Consider the following 23,349-nt stretch of genomic DNA (forward strand, 5'->3'; position numbering starts at 1 on the left):
GCAATATTTTAGCTATACCCCTGGGAGGACTATGAAGGTGGCTTTCATTATACACTTCCATGTGTCCTAACGGGTGACCCAAAAAGTCCAGGCATACAGAAATGTTATCTTTTAGCATTATCTCTGGCTTTGCAGTGGTGCAATGAGACTATATTTCCTATTTAGGAGTGAAAACAAAGATGCATATAGAGCCGCCATAGAGTATGAACGCCTAGAAATAGAGGATAACGTGCACTGGGCGATGACTTGAGGAACCTCTGCCACCTCCAAGGACTATTAAAGTGCTCTGGACAGTGAAAGTGCAAGAGTAGGACTCCAAACTCATGAACCAAGGACAGTTGTGTGCCTGGGATACCAGCATGTGCCACCGTCATTACTGAGCACCAAATGTATAGTTGTACCAATAGTTGGACATTTATAGTTAAAAATATTACAGTTTCAATATCATTTAAGACATTTTTTCTGGAAAGTAACACCTCATACAATTCTGAATTCCCCGTCTCACCTCTTGTCCTTGCTCATCTATAATAGAGATGTAGTTGGGATTTGATTCATTTGGATACGACAGTAGAATGTCATAATGAGCCAGTTCCACATTATCCAATCCATATTCCTTCCACTGGCATTGGATTTGTTTGGCAAGAAGAAAATTTGCCTCGGTGCCAGCTAAATGAGGGACCTGAGTAAAATTGCTGAAAGCAAAAAAAGAAAGCATTTTTACCTACAAGTGCTACAAACCACAACTTCCAGAAACAGTACCACCCTGGGCTCAGTCTGGAATGGCAGCTCAGTCTTATTTAAATGATGTTGATTAAACCCCCCACTTATTCTACAAAAGTGAAAGTGAACGTGTCCCAGCAACAGTACCAGACACCGCATCATGTACAGATGTGCTGCCTTAAAGACCACCGAAGAGGCCACAGTGTTTCAGTGAGTGTCATGGTTCCATCATTCTGCCGATTTGTGTGGCACTTGGAGGTTGGTCCGCCCTGAGGATAGACCATTACATGTATATTTCCCCCAAAAATCCTTTGAGATCAGCAATTTTCTGCACCCATATTTAAAAAGGAACACCACCAAAATACAAAAATGCAGTGTGCCCAACAGAGTCAGCAACCGCCAAGCAGTGTGCCCAACAGAGACAGCAACCGCCAAGCAGTGTGCCCAACAGAGTCAGCAACCGCCAAGCAGTGTGCCCAACAGAGACAGCAACCGCCAAGCAGTGTGCCCAACAGAGACAGCAACCGCCAAGCAGTGTGCCCAACAGAGACAGCAACCGCCAAGCAGTGTGCCCAACAGAGACAGCAACCGCCAAGCAGTGTGCCCAACAGAGACAGCAACCGCCAAGCAGTGTGCCCAACAGAGTCAGCAACCGCCAAGCAGTGTGCCCAACAGAGTCAGCAACCGCAAAGCAGTGTGCCCAACAGAGTCAGCAACCGCAAAGCAGTGTGCCCAACAGAGTCAGCAACCGCAAAGCAGTGTGCCCAACAGAGTCAGCAACCGCAAAGCAGTGTGCCCCATAGTCAGCAACCGCAAAGCAGTGTGCCCAACAGAGTCATCAGTGCCCAACTGTGACTGTAACCACTAGAGATGAGCGAATTCCGTGTTATGAAATCCGTTCACTCTTCGTTTAGTGGTAAAAGCAGAATTGTGTTATGGATTCTGTTACCACGGACCATAACGCAATTCTATGACGGAATGCATAACGGAAACGGGACGGATCCGTTATGCAGCCGATAGACTTCTAATATGACGGAATGAATTACAGAATGCCTCTAAAGGCATTCCGTCATAGAATTGCGTTATGGTCCGTGGTAACAGAATCCATAACGCAATTCTGCTTTTACCACCAAACGAAGCGTGAACAAATTTCAAAATATGAAATTCGCTTATCTGTAGTAACCACCAAGCTACAGTAAGTGCCACTGTAACCAATATGCTTGATGCCCCAATGGAGTAAAGATTTGTTCCTGTATACTCTGCCGTGTCTTCCTCCATTACTGAACCAACCAGTATTGGGGTACTGGGTCGGGGTCAATGACCACACCCTCTTACATGTCATGAATGTTTATTTGTATGTCATATCGCATGATCTCTTTAGTCTATGGGTCTTTCGTGAATTTGAACAATTGGTCAATTTTCCCATTACCCATTCACCATTAGAAAAAAAAACATGTCTGCTTGTCCCTTGGTTGTGTCTGGTTTTACAGGCTGTGGTAATGTGAACAGTGCTGGAAGGTGTGTTGTCCCACTTCAGGTATCTCAGATATGCGAGACAGTGGCAGTAGTCTCAGCAAAGCATAGTTTGCTGAGACATTTTTGTATACATTTTCTGGGCTGGATTTTAATTTGGACTGGTGGCTAGGCTTGGTAAAGGGAGTTCCCAGTCCACACCCTTCCAGTATGGGTTTTTCTTTCTACCCGAGGTGATCGCAGGTGAGGCCTGCTGTAATCAGGCTTGCATAAAGCGCCTCAGAGTAGGTCAGTCTGAGGAGGGAGAGCGAGACTTTTTCGTGAAGCAGAGGCTCTGTGTGTGGTCTCAGTCAAGAGGACTGAGGGGCCACAAGGCTTTGACTAGCCTGAGGTTTGGAGGATCTAGCGACACCTAGAGAACGAGGGTTGCACGCCCAGCGTCTGGAAGACTACTGGGCCACACTCCCCCAAAAGGTACTGGAGTTGCCACAGCCTGGAGGCTGCAGTATTGATGTTGGCTGAGGAAAGCCGCATATGTTGTCCATGTGTGAACTAAGCTCTATGAGTGAGATAGGGACGTATTGTGTTTAGGTAGCGCCTAGACGGGCAGGAGTTTATTTGTGTTTTAAGTGTTGGCGGTGCGGGAACCTCACCCCACCCAGTGATGTATAACTTGACTATCCTTTATAAGAAGAGTGTGATAAATAAATGCACAGTTTGGACATGAAAATCCGTTGTCTGGTGAGATACCTGTGAGTGTGACCCCCTGAAAAGAGACGATCCCTTACAAGGCACAAAGAGAAAATGAATGGGATGAGTTAAAGTCAGAATTTCTCTTGTTAATAATGACGATCAAATTTTTGGTCACTGATCCTCACTTGACTTATTGTGACACAAACATAAATGTACAAATGTTCTTTGTTCTATGGAAGAAACAATAGAACACAAAAAGTTCCTTGTTCTGGGTCTTCAATACACAGTAATTACACACCACTTCTAACTATAGACAAGATGACCCACCGAAGCGTAGCATTACAATATTAACCCCATAATACCAATACTATTTTGGGGCCTTAAGTGTAGAACATTTTTAGAGTATTTTCACAGTCAAACATCTAAAACTAAAGAAGTTCAGAGCTAAAGCCCACCCATTAGTGACGGTGACGTCACCGGGAACACTGTTAGGTGGAAGCCTTCGTCTAGAAGAGACCCAGTACATCACCGGATCTGCTGAAGGAGCCCTTGCCCTGTGCGATTCATCTCCGGGCAAGGAAATGCTCTGATGATCATCTCAGAGGGACTGCCTGGGTGAATAAGGGGATATGTCCAGGTTCAGCTCTGAAACTGGACAATCCTTTTAAATAGGTATTCCAGGATTTTGCTACTAATGCACTGATTAGCAGGGACCAACGTCTCGCACCTCCGATGATCAGCTGGTTCAGAGTAACTCTGACACCAAAAGTTAGTGTCAGAACTACATGGCTCCGTCCATTGTGTAGTGATTACTGAAGCGTTGCGTCACAGATCTGGGGCTACACGGATTGTTGGGGGTGAGGGGAGTCGGACCCCTTATACACGGATTGTTGGGGGTGAGGGGAGTCGGACCCCTTATCAGATTAGGGGAGGTCCCTGCCGATCAGCTGTTTGAGGAGGCCCTGACCCTCCGGTGAGCATTGCGGCCTCCCTACAGCTTACCGAACACAGCGCCATACATTGGATAGTGGCTGTGCTTGGTATCGCAGCCCACCTCTATACATTTGAATGAGACTGAGCTGCGCCTAGGCCACATGACTAATAAACGTGATGCCAGTGGCCTAGGAAGAGGCAGTGACCCTCAATTTATATATATTCATGAAGCTCAGGTCAAGATAGTGACAATTAGCTGCTTTGATGGCAAGCCATTCATTGCCGGCCCTATTGCAATCACCAGCACTGCCATAAGTGGTTTCCTAAACTTTGCTGCCACAGGCACAGGCCTAGCTTACCATATCATGAATAGAATACACCTCATACTGCAGCAATGTCCTCGGCCATCATTATAGCAGAAGACACCAAATTTCTCAAAATGTAACCCACCCCATCACCCAAAGTATAGTTTGACCTGAGACAACTGCATTGGTAAGAAAAAAGAATGTCCTTTATTTAACACAGGGCACATAATTAATTGCGAGCTCCGTTCACTTAGTCATCAACAATCTGGAGGTTAATAATTACAAGCTGGGGTGGTTCGAGACAAGTTAAATGGGATTGTTACTGATCATTGCTAGATCTTATTTTTACTCCGCTCCTCGGATTGCAGCTGGCGTCCAAAAGGTCACAAAAGCAATAAAAAAATAAAAATAAAATAAAGCCTTAAAGGCATTTTCCGGGACTTTAATATCGATGACCTGTCCTTATGATGGGTCATCAATATCAGATCGGTGGAAGAGGGGGGTCTGACTCCCGCCTATCAGCTGGTTGAACATAAGAGATAGCTTTACATTTTTGGGAAAATTTGCTCATTTGTGGCTGATCAAATCTTTTACAATTACCCCTTGTCTGTCTCATATCTCTATGGGGTAACAGGCATCAGCCGTCACAGTCGGCCACAAAATAGCAAATTTTACAAACATTTTCAAACAATCGCTGCATGTTTACACCGGCCAATGGGAACCATTTTTTTTACACTACCCATGAGCCTGACCATCCTCCTCAGGTCAAATGTGTGTTGGATGACAACTATCTCTCCTGACCCTTCCATACACATAAATGATCATTTTAGTTGAGTGTGACATCTCTGGCAGGTGGCTTAACTCCCCAAGAACTAAAGGAATGTACATGTTGAAATCCAACTTTGCAAGCTTTCTCACTCCCGACATCAGGGGAAGAGTCTGGAGGCCTCCACACACATTAGATGGGAGCCTGATCCAGCCAGACTCTGGTGGGTTTGACAAACATAAGTCTAATGCAGGGATGCTCAACCTGCGGCCCTCCAGCTGTTGTAAAACTACAACTCCCATGATGCCTTTCTGTAGGATGATAGCTGTAGGCTGTCAGGGAATGATGGGAGTTGTAGTTTTGCAACAGCTGGAGGGCCGCAGGATGAGCATGCCTGGTCTAAAGTGTATGTCCAGCTTTATTTACTTACTATTTTTTTAAAGAGTATTTTTGTTATTGCAATATTCTAATAAATTTCAACTGTATATCTTTCATCGAGGCTGTTTGTTTCAGTGTTGCAGCGAGCCCCTGAGAAGCTGGTGCAGAGGATGGGAGTGGTAGTGGCTCTGATGAGGCGTTATGTCCCGGTGTACTCTCTCAGGCCGTTGCTCCCTGGTGATCGGTGCAGTGATAAGGTGGTTTGAAGAATAAGGCCAGAAGTAAAAGTATAACAATATCTTTTTATTGAGTGCAATATATAACTTGTGGCACATCCAGCAGTTTTAAGTACAAAGTGAGGTTTCTGGCACCAGATAGGAAGATATGGTGGCAGGTTGGATGGCTATAACAGACACTTGGGAATCAGGTGTCTAGTGTAAGATTCAGACTTGAGCTTTATCTGGCATAGCGGTAGTTCTAGGTGATGGGTGTCTACCCTGTAGTCCCTCAGTCGCAGCAGTGTCTCCAAAGCTGTATTTCCCTGACCACTCTGCTGTCTCATCTCTCTAATGCTTTCTGGAAGCAGAATTTGCTGATCTCTCTGGAGTGTTGGTCTCACAGATGAAGAATAATTTTCCTAGGGGCAGGAGCTCTACCATGTGCTTCTTCTCCTCTCTATAGCTAGACAGGAACTCCCCCTCATGGCAGAAAGCAGTACCAGCCCACTTCTATCAAGGTGATTAGCCATGTTCCTGCCAACCATTGCCATCCATTCAACATAAAATACATAACGGTATGATGCAATACAAAGAGGTCTGGGGTACTGTAGTGTCACTTAACTTTCATTTAAGAAAATGAAGGAGTCCCCACACAAAGTTTTTGCCCAGTTGTCTACACATAAACTTCATCTGGCTGTGGCCTCAGACTTGCAATCCGATCATCTATAAACCATTCTAGGCTAATATATGCCTAGAACACAGAGATCACTGAGGCAGTCCCATTTCTTTTTCTGCACAGTGCTCCCAGCTAACGCAGGGAATCGCAACACAGCTCCATTATAATGAATGCCGCTGTGCTGTAGTTCCCTGAACAGTGGGCAACTGGAAATGCCTCTAAGCAGGGTATCGATTGGGGTCTGGATACTGGATCCCCAAGTACAGCAATGTCCAGTGTCTCTTCCATTGCGTTGAATGTCGTATTATAGCAGTGCCTATGCAAAACATTGAGGTTAAATACACACAGGATATAAAAAGTACCTGGAAAAATCTGTTATTTCGGTGGATTCTCTGCAAATTGCCAACAAAACCACAGTAAAATCAGCACAAGGAGTGCTGTTCCAGTTATGGCTTCTAAACTAGAATTCATTTAATTGTATTTCATCTTATATATGTTATCCTCTATATTTAGTGTGAGTTGCTGACATCTAGTGGCCATTTATTATATTTGGTTTATGCAAGTTATCTATGGTTGTATTTCATTATGTCATTTATCTTGCAACTCCTTCTCTTCTGTGAACTTACATTCTGTGGCCTGTGTGAGACTTGCGTCACAGAGCTGGGGAGAGGATTTTCCTTTGACCTCTATCATCATTTCTCAAGGTACATTCAATAAATTACCTAAGGACATAGAAACATAGAATGTGTCGGCAGATAAGAACCGTTTGGCCCATCTAGTCTGCCCAATATACTGAATACTATGGATAGCCCCTGGCCCTATCTTATATGAAGGATGGCCTTATGCCTATCCCATGCATGCTTAAACTCCTCCACTGTATTTGCAGCTGCCACTTCTGCAGGAAGGCTATTCCGTGCATCCACTACTCTCTCAGTAAAGTAATACTTCCTGATATTACTTTTAAACCTTTGCCCCTCTAATTTAAAACTATGTCCTCTTGTAGCAGTTTTTCTTCTTTTAAATATTCTCTCCTCTTTTACCTTGTTGACATATACATTGCATCGCCCTCACTGGAATTCTACCTGCAACTGGTGGTGCTAGGGGAATGAATATAGCAAGTACATTATCTTCCATTACTTGTAAAAGAGGTTGGCACTCATCAGAGACTTCTCTCATGTAAACTGGTGGCAGAGTACTAGGTAGTAATGAGGGTAGAATGTGGCACTCGTGTACATGTTCGGGTGCTCTAGTTGTGGGGTCCCAACCCCGTTAGACAATAAAATAAACTTAGGCACTCCTTCGGTTTCGTTTCAAATATTGTGTTGATTTTTATTTGGTTTTCATATGCAAGGCAACTTGTCGTGTACATGTAACGTTTCGGTCCTATCCAGACCTTTTTCAAACACTAGTTGCCATTTGGAAGAAAAGAAGAGTATTTTGTAGTTTGAGAAAGGTGGATTGTCACCATATGATCTCCTGAGGAAACCGAAGGAGTGCCTAAGGTTATTTTATTTTAGAGTACTAGGTAGGGGATGGGGAGAGCAGGAGAAACATACCTTTCGTGGAACTTTTCTCATTAGGATTAGTAGGACTATGAAGTTTTATACTGCCAGATTCTGCTCTCTCAAGAGCCCTGGAGGCTGCTCTTCACTGTGAGGTGCTCTGTGCACTGAGCTGCTTCATAGCCCCTCTCCTCTGTCCACTAGTCCTAAACAGAAAAGCTCCTTAAAAGGAATATTTGTCCTGCTCTTCCCACCCCCTACCTAGGTGCTATCAGAAGTTTAGCATGGTCAAAACTTCTGACAGATTCCCTTTAAAAAAAAACTGAGTGGTTTTAATTTTCTTTGAAATATCCTATCAATATTCCATTATTTGTAAAAAGAGGAAAACCCCTTCAAAATCTATTTGGGGAACACCATTAATAGGTGAGATGGAACGATCAGATTAATATGCTGCTTTCGGGCAAAACAACAAACACAACACTTACTGGAGATACTGTTTGATATTTTCTGCTTTCATCTCATCCCAAAATGCTTTTCTCATGCTTTGAGGCTCTTGAGAAGGACTTGAGTTTCCACTGGATTTTGCAAACCATCCTAAAAGGTAACATATAATGAAGGAAAACATATCCATAAATCCTCCAGTAGAGCAAATCCCGTTACAAAACTATTGGAAACAAGGTAGAGTGACTACCAAAATGGAGGTTATGGGCTGCACAGTCTGAATTCCCCCTCTTGTGTGTCTAGTTTAGAAAAATCATTTTAATATTCCCTATTGGGTGGTCCTCAGTACAGGATCCTCACCTTTTGGCCAGAGTGAAGGATCTCTCTCTCTGGAGGACCTGTTCTGTCCTGTTTCACAGAGACAACCCACTGATGTGAATGGACGCTGTGTACGGCTTCACTTTCCCTGTGGTGGCGCCACAGGGAAATTGAACACTTCCTGCCAGGTTTATGAAAGCGGCATTGCACTACCATTCATGGCCACTACCCATGGTGCTCGAGGCACTGCTATTAATGTCTGATTGGTAGAGTTCCGACGTTTAGGACCCCTAGATTCAACACAGCCCTACTTGAATGAGGTGGTTCTACAATACCAGATGCGCGGGTGCAGCTGATGGGACCAGACGCTCTTCATTTTCGTCAAGGACTGGGGTTTATGACCTTCACCCATCAGACACCTCGAAATTTTAAATCACATGTCATCCAAAAATTGGTCAAATGGTCACTAATGTTATCAGGATCCATAATTTCATGTTTAAAGAGATACCCCAGGTCTTACATAAGAGACAGACAGGGCGAGATGGATCTAATATGGTTTTATTTTTTCATCAGAAGTGGCACAACTCCCCTACCCCCACTTGCGTATGCTGGACTCAACTGAGTGCATAGTAATGGGGAGGTACAACTCCCCTCCATCATCATCTTGGTATACTTGACTTAACTGAGAATGTATAGTAATGGGATAGCACAAATCCCCTCCCTCACCTGTGTATGCGCGATTCAACTGAGTGCGCAAATATAAAAGCAACACCAATGTGGAATGCCTTGAAAAAGACTATGTTGTAGTCGAAACGTTGCACTATTTTTGGCACTTTTTTTGTGTTTTGTACATTTTCATGGACCCATTTTGAATAAAGAATCCTTGGAGGTTATGCTGTCGTCTACTTGGTTTGGTGGAGTATACAGTAATGGGGCGGCACAACTCGTCTCCTCCACCTGCATCATTTTGATGACTTAACAGAGTGCATAGTAATGGAGCGGTCCAACTCCCCTCCATATGCTCGAGTCAACTGAGAACGCATAAGACCTCATGTACACGACCGTTGTTCAGGTCCGCATCCGAGCCGCAGTTTTTGCAAAAGATGTTGCTCCGTTCCGTGGCCCCGCAAAAAAAAAAACAAAAAAAAACAACATGTCCTATTCTTGTCCGTTTTGCGGACAAGAATAGGCATTTCTACAATGGGCCGCCTATTCCGTTACGCAAATTGCGGAAGGCACACGGGTGGCTTCCGTGTTTTGCGTATCCGCAGTTTGCGGACCGCAAAAAACGGAACGGTCGTGTACATAAGGCCTAATAGGACAGCACAAATACCCTCCTCCAATTCAACTGAGAGTGCATGGAAATGGGGCGGTTCAGCTCTCCTACCCCCTCTGCGCATGTTCGACTCAACTGACGGTATATAGTATTTGGGCAGCACAACTCGTCTCCTCCACCTGCATAATTTTGACTCAACAGTGTGCATAGTATTGGGAAATACTTTCATTGCCAGCCATCTGTAGACCATGCAGGATTTAGTTTACTGCCTAAGGTCTCATGCACACGACCGTTCCGTTTTTTACGGCTCCGCGGGGCCACGGAACGGAGCAACGGATGAGGACAGCACACGGAGTGCTGTCCGCATCTTTTGTGGCCCCGTTGAAGTGAATGGGTCCGCACCCGAGCCGCAAGAACTGCGGGTCAGGTGCGGACCAGAACAACGGTCGTGTGCATGAGGCCTTACACCTATATATACACATTCTATGGCCAAGACAGGGAGACTTGTTGGTGCGCCCCCGTGATGCCCAGCACCCCTCCCCCATTCTATCCTGGAATCCTTCACACCAGTGCAGGAGGAAAGGCATAACCTAATGGTATCAGCAGTGAAAATCAGCACAATGTTATTCTGCCCCCTCCAATTACCGAAGGTCAGATTTAACCCTTTCATCCCCAGATGCCGAGCTCCTAACCAAAGGGTATGAATATTTCGGCAATCTGTTTTCATGTTGCTCCAGTGCATCTAAAATGTAACATGGAGCAACTTCGCAAATAGTTTAACGTACATCTCTCCCACCGTTCTGTGTATACAGCTCTTATGCAGACCTGTGTCTTTATGGTTACAAACTACACGTAAACCCGGTGTGACATGACGCAGAGGCCTTTCCTTCCGCCATCTCTGCTTGGTAACCTACAGGTACTGAAAGAGGGGGCATTGAACCATAGAGACGCATAGGTCTGCATAGGAGCTGCATACACTAAACGACTGAGTATTGCTAATCAAGAGTATTTGCAGATTTTTTTTATTTCTTATAGCATAGCAGCAATAGAAAAATTGGTTGCCACAGGGCGGCCCCTTTAATTCAGCAGGTGTGGAGATGAAAATGGGGATTTCCACATATAGGAATGCAAATTAGTAACACAGTGCCATCATTTTTTCAGAGACAGCGCCCCCGTTGTCCATGGGTGTGGTATTGCACCTCAGCCCCTATCACAGCATACTAAGGGCTTATTCACACGTCCGTGATTCACATTCATGGACAGCACATGGATCCACTTAATTCAATGTTTTTTTTCAGACGTTCTTTTTTTCCCCGTGGGCCGTTTCGTGGACCGAACACACCAATTTTAATCACTGGGTCCTGGAAAACCATGGGTTGCCATATCGCTGGGTTCACACCTGAGCGTTTCCCAAACGCGCGTTAAACGCGCGTTTTTAACGCGCGTTTCTGACGCGCGTTTTTGTAATAGTAAACGCGCGTTTGACGCGCGTTTGTGTCATTGACTGCAGTGTCCTATGGCCACAAACGCGCGTCAAAACGCCCCAAAGAAGCTCAAGTACTTGTTTGAGCGTCGGGCCTTTTACAGCGCGTTCGTACGCGCTGTAAAACGCCCAGGTGTGAACCATTCCCATAGGGAAGCATTGGTTTTCATGTCTTGAGCGTTTTACAGCGCGTTTGAACGCGCTGTAAAACGCTCAGGTGTGAACCCAGGGTAAGTGTTGTACATTTTTTACTGATCCATTTTAAAGTTTGTTAAAAAAAAATATATATTGTATTTTTTTTTTGGGTGGACACAATGAGGCCTCATGCACACGACCGTATCCGTTTTGTGGGCCGCATACGATACCATACATGTTGCATCGGCATTTTTTATGGACCCAATGGCTGGTTTCACACGAGCGAGTGTCACGCTCCGGACTCGCAGCGCAGCTCCCGTTCTGAACTTCCAGCACTGCCGGGCTCACATGTAACCCGTAGAGGTCTGGAATATACTGCATAGGGGCTCATGCACATGAACGTATTTTCTTTCCGTGTCCTTTCCCATATGTCCGTATTTCCGTTCCGCAAAAAACAAGCAAAAAAAACGAACATGTCCTATTATTGTCCGCATTACGGACAAGGATAGTATTGTTCTATTAGGCCAATTGCACAGGACCGTATGGCTTTTTCAGTGTTTTGCGGTCCGCAAAAAATGGACCCGCAAAAAATACAAATGACATCCGTGTGCATTCCGTTTTTTGCGGAACGGAACATCTGGCCCCTAATAGAACAGTACTATCCTTGTCCGTTATGCGGACAATAATAGGACATGTTCTATCTTTGAACGGAACGGAAATACGGACATATGGAAACGGAACGGACGCGGAAATAAAGTACGTTCATGTGCATGAGCCCCTATGCAGTATATTCCAGACCTCTACGGGTTACATGCGAAACCCGGCAGTGCTGGAAGTTCAGAACGGGAGCTGCGCTGCGAGTCCGGAGCGTGACACCCGCTCGTGTGAAACCAGTCATTAACTTCAATGGGCCTGTGGTCTGTAGTTTGCAGCCAAGCATAGGACATGTTCCATCTTTCCGCAAAAACGGATGTATGGCTGCTGAGAGCACACGGATCATCTTTCTGCATCCGTATCCGTATGTCCGTTCCGCAGAAAGATAGAACATGTTGGCAAAAACGCGGACCACGCAGCCGTTGAAGTCAATGGGTCTGCAAAAATAACGTGGACGGCACACGATTTGCGGACCGCAAAATGGATACGTTTGTGCGTATGAGGCCTAAACGCAGCGAAAAAAAAAATATACTTAGTCATGTCCTGAGCTCAGACCTCTGTGGATGCCAAACGGACGTGTGAGCCCTAAGGCCCCTTTCACACAAGCCAGTTTTCCGCGCCGGCGCGATGTGTGAAGTGAACGCATTGCCCCGGCACTGAATCCTGACCCATTCATTTCTATGGGTCTGTGCACATGAGCGTTGTTTTTCACGAATCGTCTCTGCGTTACGTGAAAAATCGCAGCATGTTCTATATTCACGCAGCCCTGGCTCCCTAGAAGTGAATGGGGCTCCCATGAAAAATGGATTGCATCCGGACGCAAAGCGTTTGTCACAGATGGTTGCTAGAAGATGTCGATGGTTTTTCTTCCGTTTTTTTTTTCTTTCTTCACAACCGATAGCCTCCATGTGAAAAAAAAACTGAACCACTGAACGCAATCGGAGACAAAACTGACTGAACTTACGTGCAAAACTATCCGTTTTTTCATGAACAGATCCGGACACGCTGGTATCGCTTGTGTGAAAGGGCCTAAGGCTATATTCACACGTCCAGGTTTTTAGAAGGTTTTTTGTTTTTTTTATGCGTTTTTTTAAGCCAAATCTGAGAGAGGATTTGATAAATAGGGGAGCAGTACCTGTGCTTAGAGGGTTATGGCATATTAATTATCCGAAAGATGACGGTCCCACCTCTAGGACCTGCTCCTATCTCAAGGACGGGCCCCAATGTGAATACAGAGCAAATCGCCCACCGCTGTGGGACTTCCAAAAATAGCAGAGCCCTGGCTTGGCTATTTTCGGAAGCCACATAGCAGTGAGCGGAGAGGACGCTACACATGCTTGGTGCGCTCTCCGTTCACAATGGGGCCCCGTTCTTGAGATAGGAGCAGGTCCTAGAGGCGAGACCTTCGCTTATTCTATACTTACGGTCAGTGTTGTGTGAACTTCTGTTTTCAAGTTCGGTGTGCAAGGTTCGGGTTATGGATTCCACAACGGAATTCTTAGATAACCCGAACCTTGTACGCCAAACTTGAAAACAGAAGTTTGCTCATCCCTACTTACAGTATATTCTATTGTGATGCCATAAATATCCCTTCCACATCTCAACTTGGCTTCGAAAACTTCTAGCCTTAGGCTAAATGCACGCGATCAGGATTGCGTGCGGAAAATCCGCACCGTAGGTCATGTACACTGTATTCTATGAGCATTTGAAAATTCTAAATGCACGCGATGCAGATTTTTTTTCCGCACGGATTTTGACCCGCAGCATGTCAATTTATTTTATTTTTCCTGACCGGATTTTCTTCATTCACTTAGTAAGATCCGCATGCGGAAAATCCGCGCCAAATCCGCATGGAAATCTGCACTAATTGATGCGGATTGACCGCACAGATTTGCCTGCGAACACTTGCGGATTCTCCGCACATGAATCCTGAACGTGTGCATGTACCCTTGGCGTTGAAATTTGTAAAGCTGGATTCAAGATGGTGAAGGGTTAGGTCTCTTTCCCACGGGCGTGTGCGCCCCGTGGTCGTGCTGCGGTCCGCAAAATGCAATGCATGAGCACAGTCCGTGGGGCAGCCGCAGCGGATCGCAAAAAGATAGGACATGTTCTATGTTTTTGCGGAACGGAAGTATGGGACGAAACCCCACGGAAGCACTCTGTAGTGCTTCCGTAGGGTTCCGTTCCGCATCTCCGGACCTATTGAAGTGAATGGGTCCGCATCAGTGATGCAGAATGCCCACGGAACGGCACCTGTGTATTGCGGATCCTCAAATGCGGTCCGCAATATGGCAACGGGGCGCACACGCCCGTGTGAAAGAGGCCTCAACGTGGTTTAGTAACTAGGCTACGGCTCTCCAGCTGTCAAAACTATAACTCCCACCCTGCGGTGTCAAGGCATACTGGGAGTTACAGTTTTGCAAGAGTTTGAAGGTCCCAAAACTGATGCCATATCTAAACGGCGTTACTGGCAGATGCCTAAGGCGATTCCTAGCTTTTGACCCATTCTGTAACATAGTACATAAGGCCAACAAATGACATCTCTCCATCCTGTTCAACCTGTCCTCCTGCAAGTTGATCCAGAGGAAAGCAAAAAAAGCCAAATTTCCCCACTTTAGGGGAATAAAAAATTCCTTCCCGACTCCAATCAGACAATGAGAATAAGTCCCTGGATCAACGAGAGTAGATATTGCAAACTCTGCTCTGCAACAACTAACAAACTCAGCTCTCCTACATGTGAGTGCGCACATACGTATTATTATTCTACCCTCAGTTTTGTAGGACTTTGTCGCTCTCCTCTACTTTACCTATGATGAATCCCAAGAGAAGAAATCCAACAGCCCCCAAGGCCAAGGTGAAGATGGCACGGGCGCTGACACCTTTGATCCTGGTGCCCACCTCATAGTCATCTGTGCTCAGCAGTCTCAGCATTTTCTCTGGTGGGGTGGACGATGTTGACACATGGAGGCCCCGGAGCAGGGAGGGAGCCGTTGAATACTGAACTCCTGCTAGACCTTGAGAAGTTAACAGCTTCCAGAAGAACGTCAGCTAATTAATGCTGAACCCTCCCTTCTCCTGTGTATGCCTGGCTGGCCACCAGGTCAAAGTTCCTCACTCATTCTCACCCATATAGAGAAAAGTATAGAAATAACCAGTCTTATACAATCACAAAGCTCTATTTACTACCAAAAGTCCAGATGTTTAAAGGGAACCGTCACCAGGAAATTCACTGGTTAAACCAGGACCGCCGCCTTGTAGGACTAGCTCAGCTGAACGTAATGATAGCTTTTATTTAGCTATCTGTTGCTTCATTCTGGAGGAAACGGACCTCTAATCCATATGCAAATGAGCAGTTCAAGGGGTCGTCCCACGAAAAATATTCTGCACCTGCACCAGTACCTGAATAGTTTTGTAATTGCATGTAACTAAAAAAAATGAGTATAGCCACGGAGCTATTCTATCTATAGAACACCACTTGCAGTTTTCTCTTTTCCTTATTTCTCTGTCCCGCTCATCAAGGTGGTCGCACATGCTCAGTTCTATCCTTCAACTGCCACCAGCTGCAGGAAAAAGGACACCTCTCCTGAGAAAGGACACAGCCCCTGAGCTGCCAGCTTGAAAAAAATCTAGCAGAGCAATTGGAGCAATGACTGGAGAGATCTCTGGATCCGTGTGAGGTGCAGGGCTGGTTCTGGCTTTGTTAGAAAAAGATTGTCATGCACTGTATGATGTCTGATTTTCATTTTTTTTTACGTTAATTATGGGATATCCCCTTTAAGTGCACAGAGGGTGGACCCAAGCCATTCTGTGCACTCATGCGCAGTACCCCAGACATGGGGCATCTGCAAATGTTTGGTTTGTTGCTATTGTTATGTTATATAGGTACACCCAGCATGACATGGTATGGTTGGCTGGGATAGAGTTAACTACCCTGTTCCTCCCTTCTTGGAAGGAATGGGCTGGTCATGCCAGGAAGAGAGGTTCTAGCTAGGACAGTGTGGAGTACGGAAGCGTGTCCAATTGCTCCTGCATGAAGGGTATTGGGACCTGCCTTGATCAAGTTCTTCTGTGAGACCCCCACTCCAGAAATACTGCAAGGATACCAAAACTCCAGATATCAGAAAAGCGACCATAACCAGCAGTCGCCAGCAATCAGCTTCATACAGACCCTGCTGCAGGTGAGGGGCTACAGTTCAGACACCCATCAGCTAGATCACATCTAGTCCAGACTCAGCCTGCACTACACAGTGGACACCTACATCCACAAGTGTCAGTACTCAACTGTTATCGAGAAGTTCAAAAGAGAGTTACCTGCTAAAAAGAACATGAAAGGTGCCATTAACTGCCACTTTGCCAGCCACCATACCTCCTCATCTGGGGATAGAAACTACTGCTATATTTTGCACTTAGTAAAGACTTTTATACTTTTACTTCTGGCCTGATTCATCAAACCACCTTTCCACTGCATCAAACTCCAGGGAGCAATGGCCTGAGGGAGTACACCATGACAAAACACCTCATCGGGGCCACTACCACTCCCATCCTTGGCATTGGGTCCTCAGGGGCTCACTGCACTTGCTCCTCCTCTCTCCTAGCCCCTCCTTCCCTTTTTCGAATGACAGGACCCGTGTGCTGTCCGCATCCATTTGTCCGTTCCGCGTCACCCGCAAAAATATGGAAAATATCCTATTCTTGTCTGCATTACGGACAAGGATAAGACTGTTCTATTATAGGCGAAAAATGCGGAGCGTACACGGCTGGTATCCGCGTTTTGCGGATTCGCTATTTGCGCACAGCAAAACAGGCAATGGTCTTGTGCATGAGCCCTTTGTGACAGTTGTATCAGATTAGGGTCTGTTCGCAGTAAGATGTATGTCATTGTTTAGGCATACAGTGTCATGCGTCGCCATAGGCTGCACATTATACAAGCACAAAAGATTACGCTATTCCTAAAAAAACGAATAGTGACATATACAAGCCGGATGGGGGTCAAATTGACACTTCTCAATCTCTATCAGGTGAATAGTGAGCTTGTGGCACTAGGGCACAGGGGAGGCTGCTACTTCTGCAACCCCCTATAGCTGCGTCCCCGAGGACATCTTAAAGCTGTGTGTAGCAGATTTGCAAGGGATATATTGGGATACTGTTGTGGATACATAATAATATTCCTGATATTATTTTTTATAGGCTGTTTTTATCTGAGCTTCTGTTAACAACATTCAAAATTATGCTTTACAGTAGCCACCTAGACATACAAATCTGTAGTCTGGAGTCGGCTCGTTGACTTCTATGTTAGAATGTTGTAGGCATGCTCTGTGATCTTTGCAGAGGTCATTGTGCAGGGAGGGGGAGGTGACTGCTGATGTCTATAGAACAAGAAGTGTCATCTAGAAAGATTATGGGGCACATTTATTAAGACCCGCATTTTATACGCTAGTCTTGATAAGCCCCTGCCGGCCGCAAAAGTGGCGTATATCTGTTTGTAAATGACCCCCTATATTTTTTAATGGCCCCTTCCGCCTTTCCAGAGGTTTTGGATAAGGGTCTTGCACTCCAGCATAGGGGCCCTTCGCTCAAAGAATGTAAGTCTATAAAAATTGGTGAAATTGCGGAAGCAAGGACTATACAGGTCCTTCTCAAAAAATTAGCATATTGTGATAAAGTTCATTATTTACTGTAATGTACTGATAAACATTAGACTTTCATATATTTTAGATTCATTACACACAACTGAAGTAGTTCAAGCCTTTTATTGTTTTAATATTGATGATTTTGGCATACAGCTCATGAAAACCCAAATTTCCTATCTAAAAAAATTAGCATATTTCATCCGACTAATAAAAGAAAAGTGTTTTTAATACAAAAAAAGTCAACCTTCAAATAATTATGTTCAGTTATGCCCTCAATACTTGGTCGGGAATCCTTTTGCAGAAATGACTGCTTCAATGCGGCGTGGCATGGAGGCAATCAGCCTGTGGCACTGCTGAGGTGTTATGGAGGCCCAGGAGGCTTCGATAGCGGCCTTAAGCTCATCCAGAGTGTTGGGTCTTGCGTCTCTCAACTTTCTCTTCCCAATATCCCACAGACTCTCTATGGGGTTCAGGTCAGGAGAGTTGGCAGGCCAATTGAGCCCAGTAATACCATGGTCAGTAAACCATTTACCAGTGGTTTTGGCACTGTGAGCAGGTGCCAGGTCGTGCTGAAAAATGAAATCTTCATCTCCATAAAGCTTTTCAGCAGATGGAAGCATGAAGTGCTCCAAAATCTCCTGATAGCTAGCTGCATTGACCCTGCCCTTGATAAAACACAGTGGACCAACACCAGCAGCTGACATGGCACCCCAGACCATCACTGACTGTGGGTACTTGACACTGGACTTCAGGCATTTTGGCATTTCCCTCTCCCCAGTCTTCCTCCAGACTCTGGCACCTTGATTTCCGAATGACATGCAAAATTTGCTTTCATCCGAAAAAAGTACTTTGGACCACTGAGCAACAGTCCAGTGCTGCTTCTCTGTAGCCCAGGTCTGGCGCTTCTGCCGCTGTTTCTGGTTCAAAAGTGGCTTGACCTGGGGAATGCGGCACCTGTAGCCCATTTCCTGCACACGCCTGTACACGGTGGCTCTGGATGTTTCTACTCCAGACTCAGTCCACTGCTTCCGCAGGTCCCCCAAGGTCTGGAATCGGTCCTTCTCCACAATCTTCCTCAGGGTCCGGTCACCTCTTCTCGTTGTGCAGCGTTTTCTGCCACACTTTTTCCTTCCCACAGACTTCCCACTGAGGTGCCTTGATACAGCACTTTGGGAACAGCCTATTCGTTCAGACATTTCTTTCTGTGTCTTACCCTCTTGCTTGAGGGTGTCAATGATGGCCTTCTGGACAGCAGTCAGGTCGGCAGTCTTACCCATGATTGCGGTTTGGAGTAATGAACCAGGCTGGGAGTTTTTAAAAGCCTCAGGAATCTTTTGCAGGTGTTTAGAGTTAATTAGTTGATTCAGATGATTAGGTTAATAGCTCGTTTAGAGAACCTTTTCATGATATGCTAATTTTTTTAGATAGAAATTTTGGGTTTTCATGAGCTGTATGCCAAAATCATCAATATTAAAACAATAAAAGGCTTGAACTACTTCAGTTGTGTGTAATGAATCTAAAATATATGAAAGTCTAATGTTTATCAGTACATTACAGAAAATAATGAACTTTATCACAATATGCTAATTTTTTTAGAAGGACCTGTATTAGTCACCCAGCAGCAGTATTCGATGTAGTTTGTTTCATCCCAGCTCATTTACATCCATTCATTTTGAACCCTTCCATGATGGGAAGCTGAGCTGTATTAGGAGATTCCTGCCTGACTGCTGGTCCAAGTCATGCTCTCCTGTGAAGACATGGTGTCAGTCTCCCCTGTGTGGATGACTTTCTGTGATCTACATGGTTATATCATCATCTATCAAATCCTTCATGGCAGCAATCACTTATCCACCCCACCCACCTCCATCCTCCTTGTTCCTCTGTACGTCCCTGCTGCTGACAATTTTATTTCTACACAGAGAGGCCAGGAGTGCAGTGATATTGTAAGTGAGTCCATTCAATTATTAACTGCAGTTATACAACTTATAACATTGTTTTTTGGACCCTCAGCAGACAGAAATGCTTTATCACATAGGAATATCTGATTCTCTGCACACAGTACTGCTGCTTCCCATAGGAATACACTGGACTCTCAGCATACAGCACTAGTACATCTCATAGCAATACACTAGACTCTCAGCACACAGTACTGTTGCTTCACATACTAATACACTGGACTCTCAGCACAAAGTACTGCTTCTTCCCATAGCAATACACTGGACTCTCAGAATACAGTACTGGTGCATCTCATAGCAATACACTAGACTCTCAGTATACAGCACTGCTGCTTCCCATAGTAATACACTGGACTCTCAGCACACAGTACTGTTGCTTCCCATAGTAATACACTGGACTCTCAGCACAAAGTACTGCTGCTACCCATAGTAATACACTGGACTCTCAGCATACAGCACTAGTGCATCTCATAGCAATACACTAGACTCTCAGCATACAGCACTGCTGCTTCCCATAGTAATACACTGGACTCTCAGCGCATAGTACTGCTGCTTCTCTTGAGAATACACTGGACTCTCAGCATACAGCACTGCTGCGTCTCATGAGAATACACTGGACTCTCAGCACAGAGTACTGCTGCTTCCCATAGGAATACACTGGACTCTCAGCACAGAGTACTGCTGCTTCCCATAGGAATACACTGGACTCTCAGCACAAAGTACTGCTGCTACCCATAGTAATACACTGGACTCTCAGCATACAGCACTAGTGCATCTCATAGCAATACACTAGACTCTCAGAATACAGCACTGCTGCTTCCCATAGTAATACACTGGACTCTCAGCGCATAGTACTGCTGCTTCACTTGGGAATACACTGGACTTTCAGCATATAGCACTGCTGCGTCTCATGAGAATACACTGGGCTCTCAGCACAGAGTACTGCTGCTTCCCATAGGAATACACTGGTCTCTCGGCACACAGTACTGCTGCTTCTCATGAGAATACACTGGATACTCAGCATACAGCACTGTTGCTTCTCATATGAAAATACTGGACTCTCAGCACACAATACTGATGCTTCTCATGAGAACACACTGGACTCTCAGCATACAGCACTAGTCTAGTGCATCTAATAGCAATACACTAGACCAGGGATGGTCAACCTGCGGCTCTCCAGCTGTTGTAAAACTATGATTCCCACCATGCCCTGCTGTAGGCTGATAACTGTAGGCAGTCTGGGCATCCTGGGAGTTGTAGTTTTGCAACAGCTGGAGAGCCACAGATTGGCCATCCCTGCACTAGACTGTCAGCACACAGTACTGCTGCTTCCCAAATGAATACACTGGACTCTCAGCACACAGCACTCCTGCTTCCCATTGTAACATACTGGACTCTCAGCACACACTACTGCTGCTTCCCATTGTAACATACTGAACTCTCAGCAGATAGCACTGCTGTATTTCATAGGAATACACTGGACTATCAGCACACAGCACTGCTGTATGTCAAAGAATACACAGCAAACTCTGAAGTATGAAGCACTATTTTACAGAAATACTCTTGAGACTCTCAGAAAGAGTAAGGGGCAAAAGTTCTGTGGCACTAAGCCTAATCTCCTACTGCACGTAGACTGGACTCAGGGCAGAGCTAGTGCAGTAGAGACTCTGCCCTCCTTTGTCTCTAAATCCAGAGGCATAATAGGAAGTATAACTGCAAGGCCGTATGTGAGGCTGTGTTGGAGAAGCCTTGTCAGTAAGGAGGAAGGAGGCAAGATGGTGAACTAATCATATATGGCACATCAACTAAAGCAGACATTTGCAATATATACACAAGAGCGAAAAAAAAAGCCAGAGTTTTCCTTTAACTCCTGTAATTGCAGGAACTATTTATCTTCCAAAGCAGAATGTGGAGCGAGAAATGCAGGAGTCATTGGCATGTTCCCCTCATTTACCTCCCTGCTAAGAAAGTTAATAGAATTCTGTTTTATATTCACCAGGGCAAAGGACAATCATTTTTCACAGAGTCAGGATAATAAAACCAGCTGCGGAGGTTACACAGCAGACACTTACCGCGTAAAGGACATCAGTAAGAAAGTACAGACCTATTATATAAGACCAATGTGACTCCATGTGTAACGCCCCAGAGTGGCATTACCACTTCTGCACCTCACTACTGTCTCCTATGGTTAACCTAGTGTCATCTGTGTATTTATTTTTTGCAGTGTCCCACTCAGTGATGGTCGTGGGCACTTCAAACTTCTGTATATGTCATGTCAATGTATTGCTGTGTAAACTGTAAATTCCTTATAACAGGCTGTTTTAGGGTCATTACATCTATTCACCCCTAGGTGGTGCTGGCATCACTTATATATATCACAGGTTAAAGGGTTTCTACCACCTGATTCTGAGCTAATTGGCTTTCAGACACTAGCGATCTGCTAGTGTCTGATCTACCTAACAATGCTATTTTCAGACCTTTGTGTGGATCCGTTTCACTAAAAAACAAACATTTATTGATATGCTAATGAGCCTCTAGGTGCTATGGGGGTGTCTTTTCAGCACCTAGAGGCTCGGTCTACTCACACTGTATTCCGCCCCGCTCGTCCGTCAAGCCCACCCATCTCCTCTAGAATGCCATCCTCCATCTCAGCCAGCGGACGAATTCTCGCGCCTGCGCCGTGCGTGTCTGTATTCGGCGCAGGCGCAGTGAATGTCTGACCGCTCCCTGCACAGAGATTTCCACTGCGCCTGCGCCGATTACGTCAGAGTGCTCCGAGGAACAGATGGCGCAGGCGCAGTGGAGATGCCTGCGCAGGGAGCGTTCAGACAGTCACTGCGCCTGCGCCAAATACAGACGCACGCGGCGCAGGTGCGATAATTCGGCCGATAAATAAGACGGAGGATGGCATTCTAGAGGAGATGGGCAGGCTTGACGGACGAGCAGGGCGGCATACAGTGTGAGTAGACCGAGCCTCTAGGTGCTGAAAAGACGCCCCCATAGCACCTAGAGGCTCATTAGCATATCAATAAAAGTTTGTTTTTGTGTTAAACGGATCCACACAAAGGTCTGAGAATAGCATTGTTAGGCAGATCGCTAGTGTCTGAGAGCTAATTAGGTCAAAATCAGGTGGTAGAAACCCTTTAAGGATTCACGCACACGACCGTTGTGTGTTTTGCGGTCTGCAAATTGCAGATCCGCAAAACACGGATGGCGTCCGTGTGCGTTCCGCAATTTGCGGAATGGCGCGGACAGCCAATGATATAACTGCCTATTCTTGTCAGCAAAACGGACAAGAATAGGGCAGGTTATATTTTTTTTTTTAGAGACCACAGAACGGAGCAACGGATGTGGAAAGCACACGGGGTGCTGTCCGCATCTTTTGCGGCCCCAAACCCTTATTTTCACCCAGGCAGCCCCCCTGAGGCTAGCATCTCATGCTCCAATGCGCTAGATCGTGCAGGGCACAGGTTCTTTTGTTTTCAATAACACACTGCCGGGCGGAAACTTCTGCCCGGCAGTGTGTTCGGTGACGCACCGGCTCTGATGGGCGGGCTTTAGCGCTGCCCTAGCCGTTTTACTGGCTAGAGCAGCGCTAAATCCCGGCCATCAGTGCCGGTGACGTGACCAGGGTTCCTGTCAGCCCCATGGAGAGCCCCGGTACGTCACCGGATCTCCAAAAAATGAACTGCTCTGATGCTCAAGTCAGGGGGGCTGCCGGGGGGAAAATGGAGGGATGTCCGGGTTCAGCTCGGACAACCCCTTTAAGTGAATGGGTCCGCATCCAAGCCAC

General features: G+C 45.7%; 1 protein-coding gene across 2 annotated transcripts in view; it reads right to left on the minus strand.

Annotated features, from left to right (window-relative positions):
• Positions 1 to 14,998, minus strand: part of FOLH1B (folate hydrolase 1B) — a 44,613-nt gene extending 29,615 nt beyond the window's left edge. The window contains exons 1-3 of one of the 2 annotated variants that reach the window (XM_044287550.1): positions 14,779 to 14,998; positions 8,150 to 8,258; positions 506 to 692 (exon numbers count right to left, since the gene is read on the minus strand). In XM_044287550.1, coding sequence (XP_044143485.1) covers positions 506 to 692; positions 8,150 to 8,258; positions 14,779 to 14,902 — 420 coding nt within the window. In that variant the 5' untranslated portion in view covers positions 14,903 to 14,998. Of the gene's footprint in view, positions 1 to 505; positions 693 to 8,149; positions 8,259 to 8,758; positions 8,849 to 14,778 lie in introns of those variants that run through there. The other variant, XM_044287551.1, reaches the window with a different exon arrangement.
• Positions 14,999 to 23,349: the final 8,351 nt, after the last annotated feature.

The sequence above is a fragment of the Bufo gargarizans genome, chromosome 3 (genome assembly GCF_014858855.1).
Source record: "Bufo gargarizans isolate SCDJY-AF-19 chromosome 3, ASM1485885v1, whole genome shotgun sequence".
In the NCBI taxonomy this organism is placed as follows: domain Eukaryota; kingdom Metazoa; phylum Chordata; class Amphibia; order Anura; family Bufonidae; genus Bufo; species Bufo gargarizans.